General features: G+C 38.7%; 1 protein-coding gene across 1 annotated transcript; it reads right to left on the bottom strand.

Moving 5' to 3' along the window:
* Positions 1-230: 230 nt before the first annotated feature.
* On the bottom strand, positions 231-9,449 carry PRPF38B (pre-mRNA processing factor 38B). The gene is made up of 6 exons (XM_059078674.2): positions 8,871-9,449; positions 5,964-6,032; positions 5,539-5,690; positions 5,398-5,458; positions 3,134-3,357; positions 231-2,886 (listed from the first exon to the last, which is right to left on the bottom strand). The coding sequence occupies exons 1-6, from the start codon at positions 9,144-9,146 to the stop codon at positions 2,034-2,036; spliced, it is 1,635 nt and encodes a 544-aa protein (XP_058934657.1). The 5' UTR covers positions 9,147-9,449; the 3' UTR covers positions 231-2,033.
* Between the last annotated feature and the right edge of the window lie 1,364 nt (positions 9,450-10,813).

Here is a 10,813-nt window from a genome sequence, read left to right as displayed (position 1 = left end):
TTAAAATAGTTTCCACTTTTTACCAAAACACACCGCTGAATTATATTTCAGGTAGAACTATATTCAAAGGAGTAGCACCATCCATTTAGGTATGTTAAAATTTTCAAAGATAAATCTATTGGCTTTCATCACTCAGAACAGTTTCTAATTTCTACATGTTTAGTGTTAATTCACTTGATGCTGTTTAAAATATGACTGAATATTCTACTCTTAAAAGAAAAAACATAGCATTTTCATAGAAGAATTCCTTCATTTAATGGGATTTTTCTGGAGTTAGGTAGGTACAAATGTTAAGCCCACATATGAAGGACTTTTCCAAATGTACTCCTTTGTTCCATTTAACACTTTGCAAGGTGGCTTCTGGGTGCCCATCAGCTGGCCAATATGAACAGTGAGATAAAAAAAAAATGTCAATATGGTATACACTGCGAGGAAGACCCACTTTTAGTCCTAGCAATGACTGAACAAATCACTTTGGACCTCTATTTCTCTGTTCTAAAAAGAAATGGATGTTATCTTTTAAAAGTTCCTTCAAGTCCAAATTTTAAATGATTCTAATATGTAATCCAAGTGCAAAGTCCCTCAATAAGGACCTCTGATGTGAAACTAATCATCCAATCCAAAGAACAACCTAGTGACACACATAACACCCAAGAACAAAGGGAACTGCCATTAAGAACTGTAGTAAGGATTACGAGCTATCACACACATCCAATTCTATCTATACATTTAAAATTCATTTGTCATCTGGGCACTAAGATATCCCTCTACACAAAGTGTGACTCTACTAACATTCTATTTCCACAGTAAAAATACCTTATAAATGTTAACAAATGGGGGAAAGCCAACACCCAGGATAAAGGATTTAATCCAGTATTTATTCCACACTCATGATCCTTCTCTGTAATCAGAATACAAGTCATAAGAACAATCTATCAAATAATTTGCTGATTATCTTAAATAATGCAGCATAGCATTACTTTTAATACTTCTCTGTTCTAGATTAAGTTTAAAAACTCAAACAGCAATCTTCATTATCGATAAAAAAAAGTTTTGAATTTAAAAAAAGGACACTATATCAAGCTGTTTCATAATTTAAGTATTTTCCATTTATAAAAATGCTTTGGAAGCTTGAGGCTTACATCTATTTCTCTACTCATCTGCCCCACCCTCTCCCAATTTCACGTTAGTATAGGGTTGCTGCAAGAATGCTAGGCTTTAGACATTAATTTCTTTTATATAGTACTTTAAACTCTGAAAAATTCAAGAAAAAGATTACATGTCATGTATTTTTTCAAATAAAAAAGGAAAACTAAGTGAATAAATTTTAGGCATACTAATAGTGTCCCCTTGAGGTAGAATGCTAAAAGGACTTTTGATCAAATCACAGCCTAATTGAAACCTCTGCATCAGAAACTAACTTCTCCTAAATTCTCTCTAAAGTTAACTGTGGAGAATATTAGGTTTAACATATTAACAAGAGCCTTCCAAGATAATATACAGTGGACAAGAATGTTAATCCTACAACTGCTGCCTTCATGTACACTGAAAGCACGAAATTCTCCTATAATAGACATCCAAGATCCATTTTCATAGTTTTTAGCATTCTATTACGAAAAGCACAGTCATGCTAACTTCAGTACACAAACCATAATCCCACACCTACAAAACAAAAATAGAATTAGTGGCATTTTATTGCCTTATACAAATTTAACCAACATGGCAACCATGCCAATGGAATTAAAACATTTTCAGGACATATGTACAGACTGTACATCTCAAAAACAAACAATAAAATGCAAGAACAATCTGTGCATCATGTATCAAACTCAACAGTTGGGTGAAAACATGAATGCAATAAATGGGATTACAAAGGCACTTCCCTACACAAAAGAGGAAATGAAAATGCAGCCTACAGGGAGCTTGAAGAGTGTGTAACTACTGCACAATCTCAACTTGGGAGGGAAAAAAAAAAAAGCAGATTTAACCCAACATTTATAGGATTCAATGTGATCCACTTTTACAAAAAATTTTCACACAGTCTCCTCTTTGTTTTTATGTTGTTTTTCTTGGCTCTCTGGTTCTATACTTTGGCTCCTTCGGCGATCGTGTTTGTCAGACTGGTCCTTACTATCACTGTGATCTCGTTTGTGGGAACGTTCTTTGCTTCTGCTACGCTTCCTAGATTTTTCTTTGCTGGGGCTATGTTCCCGTTTTCTTGATTTTTCAACACTGTCAGTTCTTCCTTGACTGCCACTTCTACTCCGTTTATTTGATTTTTCTTTACTTTCATTTTTATGTTTACTTGATTTCTCTTTGCTCCTACTTCTACTTCGTTTCCCTGCATTTCTACTTCTACTCCTACTTCTATGTTTTCTTTCTCTGCTTCTACTTCTACTATGTTTTTTCTCTTTCTTGGAATCTTTTTTGTCATCTCTATGCCGCCTATCATCTTTGTCTTCTTTATATTTCTTTTCTTCTACCTCACCCCTACTTCTGCGTTCCTTGGACCGTTCTCTTGACCTCTCCTTTTCCCGGTCATTACCTCTTTCCTTATCATAGTCACGATCTCGTCTTCTACCTCTCTCATTTTCTTTCTCTCTTTCCCTATCCCTGTCCCTTCTATCCCCTTTCCTATCACGACTTCGACTACGGCTTCTATGTCTTTCCCTACTCCTGCTATGCCTGCGTTCCAGCCCCCGATCAATACTTCGGGATCTTCGCCTTTCTTTTTCCCTTTCTTTGGCTTCACGCTCTAGTCGCTGGCGTTCTTTCTCTCTTTCTAATTCTCGGTCAAAACTAGAAGACCCATGGCCCTCCCGATGATGGCTTCTACTTCTGGATCTTCTTGGGGACCTCCGTGGACTCAGTGATCTCCTTGGAGACCTAATATTTAGGAAAGTGGGGGAGGGAGAGAAAAAAACTTGAATGAATAAAACATACCATAAAAACTTAAATTCTATCAGTGTTACATGTAAAGAATAATTAAAGCAAAACATTTGCCTTTTCTCATTTACAGATGCATAATTTTGTTGAAAATGCCCAGAAGGGCAGAAAGTGGGGAAAAGGTGACAAATAGAACCTTTGTGTAAAGCATATTTTAAAAATAAGTGTAACTCAAGAGTTACATCACCTTGAACGCCTGCGTTCAACATGTCTGTCTATTTCCTCAGCGCTTTCCTTTCCATCTTTCTTGATTTTTCTTGGTCGGGTTTTAATCTGTTGATCGATATTCTTCTGAACTGGAACCGGAATTCTTGGAAACAAGGTAGAAAACCACTCCAGTTTTGTGAGAAAAGACCGTAGCATTTCTCCAATGGTCATTACACAGCCTCCACCAGCCTTCACATCTAGGTCCTACAGAAACACAAAAGATACCCTGGCCGTCAAAAAAAATATCTCAATAAACACAAGAGTACTATAAAAATATAACCATCTTTGGAATCTCAAATACAAAAAAATTCTAACAGAAATTTCAATTTGTGTACCTTTCTAATCTGGTAATGAATGATACAGAGAAATATCTGGGCTTAGTGTGTGCATGCAGGTGAGAACAAACCCTGCAGCCTCATGGACAAAAAGAGAAGTGACTTCACTCAGTTAACAAGAATATGAAACACCCCCCTACATTACTAAACTATTTGGATCAATCAACAATTTACATTCCACATACCTACTAAATATATACTTTATTTCTGTGGACACGTTTGCACACATCATTCCTAACAGTGTAACCTAGCTACATATGAACTACTTCAAACAATTCCTGTCTGAAGATTATCTTTTAACAGCTCTAATATAAAATGAAGCCCTAATAAAACTGGAAGCAATAGCAAACCAACTGCCATGAAGCAGTGAGGTTTCTAATTTAGAGTTATGTAGAAAATAAATAAATGAACAAATAATTGGAAACGCATAATCCATGATGACCATTGTCTCTGAAAAGGGTCATTACCGCATGAAGGCCTTCTTGCTATGCCCTCTCACAGCTCAGGACATGTTAGTCAGCTATTGTCAGTCCCAAACCTATAGTGCAAGCACACAAGGAAAGTGAGATTTGTTATCTAAACAGGAAAACAAGAGCTAAAGGTAAAACTGCTTGCACTCACACACATTTAAGTGTTCAGATATACAGTATTTCCAAATATAATCGCTGCAGATATCTAAGGAAGAAAACAATAAGTTAGCTTAAACAGAGAGCCTCAGGTTTGTAAACACAATAAAAAACAGATTAAACAAAAGCATTCAGAAACAAGCCTAATACCAATTATGAAGTGGGACATGCTTTTTAAATATAGAAGGGAAAAGTGCCTCAGCCTGCAAAGTCTCATCTAAAAAGAAAAAAACTTTATAGTTTGTGCCTTATCACCTAACACACTTTTGGCCTCTTCTGAGATATTAACCAGCTAGTAAATAGGCCAAAAAAAATGCAGAGAAAAATTCTCCATGTCTACCTGAGTGAGATTTTTTTACGTTATGCATGTAATAATAAAAACACACTAGAAAGATTTCCATTAGAACTATCCTTTAATTCAACCAATTCTTTGGATAAAAGTTTTAAACAGGTCGACTAAAACACCACTCAGTTTACTTTATGAACCTTAAAACATAAAGTAGTGGTGGGGATTGATATATGGACAACAGTGCTCATTGTTAAGATCCTTTTGAGATCTTGGACTTAATACATGCATGATTTAAATCTGACACAGTAATGTTTTCTAACGTAACTTTCTGAACATATGTAACAAGCTCAACCTTATTAAGCTTGAATGGCAAGCTAATTTCATAATTTAAAAACATTCTAAACTATTAAAGAGAAGATTTCCTTCTAACTTTATAAAAATGTATAGTATAAGCATTAGAAAGCTGGAATTGAATTATTTTGATCACCTCAAACAAGTCATCTAAACCCTCAGCCTATTTAAGTTCCACCCAGCTCCTCAATTCTGCATTCCTATGCAAGTGGGAGTATTAATGTTTGGAAGAAGTTACAGGATAAAGAACCGAAAAGTTCCAGAAAAAAAACCAATAATTAATATTTCTATGTGCATGTCTTACCATCTCTCAATCTTGAGCATGGCCAATTTTAAAAACTCACTATCAACTGTACAAGTCAAGATCAGTACAATACACAGAACACAATTAGGAAGAGAAAATTTTTAATAGTTACAAAAATAGATCTAAACATTTTTGAAATGTGAACATCAAACTTAAGAAGTTTAACCTAAGACATATAAAATCCACCCCAATCTTAGTAACAGGACATTAATTCCAAAAGTATGTGAGTGAAATAAATTTAAGCACAGAAAATTCTGGAAGATGTTAAACCACCAATATATAAAAGATTATTAAAAAACGAGAGTAATCAGAAGAAAACTATTACCCTTGTTGACATACCTCTTCATCATCAAGGAAGGATTCAAACCAATCCCATAGATCTGTAGGGGGCTGTGTGTACCTAGAATTATGAAAGAGTGATTAGGCTTAGATCAATTAAAATGAGATATTTATTGAAAATGTAGAGAAATGCAGGCTCACCTTATATACATAAATCCAAGGGCTCTAATATATGGAGAGTCAGTGTGTGTTATAAGACCCATCACTTGCTTGCGAGTTAACTTCAGAGTAAATAATTTGTATAACAGGCAAAAAGCTGTAGAAACAATTCCTCCTGTCCCAACGCCTCGAACCTTTAAGGAAAGGAATAAAGAAAGAGTTGTAAAATAATTAACAAAGATACTTAAAACCAATTGATTAATCCTGTTAGGTATTAATAACAAGATATAATCCAGACTGAAAACAGAGCACAAAGAAATGTTTTTCTAACCCCACGGAACACTTGAATTTAGATTTTTAAAAAACACAAACTAATTGTAATTTGGTATGAAACTGAAAGACTTTCAGTTTTCTGAACATAGTTATCAGACACAGAAAAACTGAAAAATGCACGTACTTCTACTTACCCCTCCGCACATCCCTGTTTGGCCAGCTGTTTTCCTGCTTCCCTTCTCCCATGGTTCAACATGTGTGACCTGAAAATAGAAAAGAGAAACACAACAAACATTCATACTTCGAATTTTTTTAAACAGTATGATTCGAGTAAACCCCAATCCATAATAGAGCAGCTCTTCTAAAAGTCTGGAAGTTGGGTATTTTGACATGATATATATATTTTGTTTACACACATTAAGTATGTAAACCATCTTTGCAAACTGCTTATTTAAATAGCATCAATAAAGCTACTAGGGTTTAACAAAACCTCAAAAGGTTTATAGCAGAAACCCCATTAAAGTAGCTTTGTAGAGAGCAGATACATGTGGATACATGTAAAGACAGGAAATGTCTAGTCTCATACACTTGTAAAAAAAAAAAATTGATAATCAATTTTGTATTTTATTATGAATTGCTTAAAAAATAATTCTAATTTTAAAATGGATTTAATGCTCCAACTTAAAGCAAAAAATATTAACAAAGTTTAAGCATTTATTCCAAAAAAAACCTTTCAAATAAGCTTAACATTTCAATTTTATGGTGATTTAAAATTCTACATTATAAAATAAGGAAGAAACTTGAAAGCATGCTAAAACAGTAACAGAAATTACTTCTGAGGCAAAATCATGGAACTTTATTTACGCATTTTTTAAAAAACCACAATCAGGCATTATGTTTATTCCTGACTGAAGATGAAGTTACAAAGGCCATACCTACACATATGTCATTGTTGTAACGGTATACTTTATTTTCAGCCTAATTATAGGAACTAATTCAATTTTTTCCCAGAATATAAACTGTATCAAAAACTGAGTAACTGTGACTTGTTAAGTATACTCAAAAATACAGGTCTTTGTTCAGGTGGGGCACCCTATAAAAACCACATACTTCACCTAAAAACAGCAAAGAAAGAATATTAGCTCTACAACAGATATGACAAAGGTATTTTAGAAAGATAAGATCCATATTTGTTTTTCAACTTGAAACAACAAAAATGAAATCCTGTTCGTTCACTATGTATTTCTAAAACCTTATTTCCATCCACCCATGATTATACGCCATAGTCTTTTTCAGTGGCTTCAGACAGAAAAGCATGCATTTAAATGTAAGCACTACACTATTTTGTTCAGTGGACTACTGCACTGCTTTACTGTTTCATCTTCTTCCCCCAGCTTGCTGTAAAAAAAGATGTTTCAATTCCTTAAAAGCTAACCAAAGGGGTGGATGTCATACAAAATCGAGTTACAAAATTGGAAGCCTACGTATTTCAATGATTATTTGATATGGACAACAAAACCCGAGTCTTTAGTTTTATAACTAAATTTAAGTAATTTGTAGTAGAATCTTAAGTGTTTCAAAACACAGTATGTGAAATCTGAAAACAAGCTGTTCCTCTATTGCATTAACACCTGCCTACCTTATTAAACAGAACCTGCCACAAAAAGAGCAGGAACCCTATTTTCAACTGATTGAAGTTTACTACATAAATAAAGCTAAGGGTTAAATATTCGCCATATTGTATCCTTTCTGAAAAAGGCCTTACCTTTAAAAAAAACTAGTTCACAGTATTACAATTACTTACAATACTCTTGTAAGAGAACACCAAAATTTCAGTTTACTTTATATACCCAAAGTTGAACCGTATTCTCAAAATAAGATCTTCTATCAAAAGTAACTAATATCTCAAAATCCCTCAGTAGGCCTTAACTGGGGAAAAGGTGGACAAAACAAAACCTGAAAGCAAAAAAAAAAAAATTTCCTTAACATCTCTACAGATATATTCAGGTCATGGAAAATACTTTATGTGGTCTGTCAAGTGTTTTTAAGTCAATACAGGCAAAACGGATTGTTTATATCAGATGTCCTAGTTAAAGTATTTAAAGATTGTTAAGACTTATTAATATCCTTTAAAATATAAATTTACCTTAGGAGGCCTGGAATATATTTTTTAAACTACATAATTTGCAGGTAAGTGAAGAAAACCCACCAAATTCGTGAGGAAAAGACCAAAACCAATGGCCAAAAAAAAAAAAAAAAATCTAATTAGCCGTTCATTTAACCAGGGAAATGCATTTATGGCGATTGAGCATGATTAATAATGCATACCTCTACCTGCGACCCTGGGCTGCTCCGAGCCTCGCTGCAAGACTGAGTCAATCCTGCTAACGAAACAAGAACTGAGACAAGAGTGCAGTGAGGAGGCGCCAGGTGAGCTCCCCAGCACAGCCAAGCCAGCACCGACCCTGCCGCAGAAGCCCAGGGCCCAGATAATTCTAAATAAGCCCAAAGCACAGGTGACTGAGACCACTTACTCCTGACTTCCTGCTGCGAAAATTTCCAGGCCTTCGGTACATCTTTTTCCACTTGTACCTCTCCACCCTCAACCCTCCCACCCCACCCGACAAACACACTGATCACTTCCCTGTCGGATCGGATAGTGAATACCAACAACACGAGGCCAACACTGAAGTCAATACACGCCCTGGCCCGGGGTGAGCTGGAGAAGCACCAACAAGTTGGCGCCGAGTAGATCCACGTCAAAATAAATAAATTTAAAGCTGTAAACTGGAGAGACGTCAGTTAACTCGTTTCTCCTCTCCCCCACTCCTCCCGTCCAACTACCCCCCAGGGGCGGGCTGGAGATTGGGGGAGGAGAGATCAATGGCGGCGGGCTCTCCCGGCCCTAAAAATCTGAAAAGGAAATGAGAGGGCGGCCCCAGTTTGAACCCTCCCTGGCGGACTACTGGCCACAGCTTTCCCCTCCACCCAACCCTCCCCCACCTACAAATTATCAGGCTTCGGGGGCCGCCTCCGCCCTTTTCCTCCGTACCCCCTCCTCGGAACTTCGCCCCCACCTCCCAGGTGCAGACGCTTCGTACCTTAAAGTAGATCTCGTCCACCACCTCGTGGTAGGTCTTGAGCTCGTAGAGCTGCACTTTGAAGTAAGGCGACGACAGGATGTTGGTCAAGATCATGGGGTTGAGATTCATAGTCTTTTCGTTGCCCCACAGCGGCAGCACATTGCCCTGCTTGCCCGAGACTGCCGGCTTGGTGGCGCCACCGCCGCCGCACTGCTGCTGCTGCTGGGCCGCGGCTGCGGCCGCCTGGTGCTGCGGCTGCGAGTTGCCTGTCAGCGCGGGGCTGTTGTTAGCCATGTTGCGGCGGAAGGAAAGAGGGAGGGAGAAGGGAGGGGGAGGGGGCCAAGCTCAATCTCGCTCTTCGGGACAACGGTCCGGGACCCTACTCCATGGAACGCCGTCGGAAGATAGGGCCTCCTCGCTGTGCCCCAGCCAGGTGAGGGAGGGCAGCCGGGACACTGACGAATGGACCCCGGGTCGAGAGCAGGGGCCGAATCGCGGGCTGCGAGAACTCCAAGCAGAAAGCTAGCCGGCGGCCTGGGAGCGCGATCTCTTCCGCCAACTGCCCCTGGGAACAAGATGGCGGCCCCGGCGGATGTGACGCCACACGCCCCAGAGTTCCAAGCTTAGCCGGCGGCCAATCAGAGACACCCAGGTGGGCTGGCGCTTCCTCTTCCTAGTTCCGCGCGTTCAGTGCACGCTGTGGTCGCGGCACTGGCCTCAGCTGCCTAACTCTAGCGACGTTTGTGCTCGGTATTTGGGGGCCGGGGTGGGCTTTTAGGTCCAATTTGTATGTTTTAATGTTTGGACTGCGGCCTCGGTTTCTCCTGTCGGAAGCCGAGCAGGAAGGCGTTCGCATGGCTGTGTGCTTGCAAATTCGTGACTCTTGACTCCTGTGGAGTAACCGAATCTCCTGAGTTCACAGTTTTCGTATTCTCTGGGAGGGCTGATAGGACCTCACACCTTCGTGTGATTCCAATGCAAAGTCTTTCTGTCCTCCGCTAGGCTGTAGTGTCCGACTGGAGATCTTATTATTTGAGCCTAAATTTATTAAACAGTAAGGGGATAACGTCTTGCTTGACTGTTAAAAAAGCATTTTAGCATTAAAAGAGCTACTGTACCTGTTAGCGCCATTTGTTACATGACTTCTTTCCTCCCTACTCGAGTACTTCAATTCTGCGGATGCACTCAGTGAATGGGGATAGAAGAGGTGGAAGAAGGTGGTGGGTGCGAGAATGAGTCAGAATCGTTCTCATCTCTCAAAAGCAACTGTTAACCTAGAGAAGATTCATGGTGTTTGGGAGCTAAGAGAAGGCTACAGAAGGCACTGAAGTTTCTGCGAGTATTCGTGGACTGGGCAGTTTTATTAACAGAAAGCAGCCTGAGTATATATAGAAGAAGGGAAGATCAAGCTTGTTAGAGGGTAAATAGTCTGGTTGACAGGAGCCAGGAAATATGCTTATGGGAGAGTAAAGACTGGAGAGGAATTGGGCCACCTAAGTGCCTGGAATGCCAAGATGAAACATTAAGAGTTTAATGACATTTAAACCCAAGGGTTACATCTATGACCCCAAAGTCACTTTAAGATGCTAATATTCATAACATTCTCTGGCTCCAATTCATTCTTCACAGAGTGTTGCCAGAGTCATCATTCCAAAAGTGCAGCACTCCCTACTCAAAATCTTGGATGGCTAACTCAGTGTTATCCTAATTGCCAAAATCCAATGACATTTTTCATTCTCCATACTACTTGATTGCTCATATGGCACTTTTAATCATTTATTCTTGCCTAGGAACTGTTGAAGTAGAAAGTTTGAAGGTGGACATCTTAATTTGTGGCTTATACACAGAGGAGGGGAAAGGGATAAGAGAAACCTTAGGGAAAATCCACACCTGATGAACTTGAACCAGCAGGAGAGAAAAGACAAGCAGAGAGGTAGGAGGTAAACCGGGAGACAGTGGTA

This window comes from Kogia breviceps, chromosome 1, assembly GCF_026419965.1.
Source record: "Kogia breviceps isolate mKogBre1 chromosome 1, mKogBre1 haplotype 1, whole genome shotgun sequence".
Lineage (NCBI taxonomy): Eukaryota > Metazoa > Chordata > Mammalia > Artiodactyla > Physeteridae > Kogia > Kogia breviceps.
This window is presented reverse-complemented; position numbering and strand designations above follow the sequence as displayed.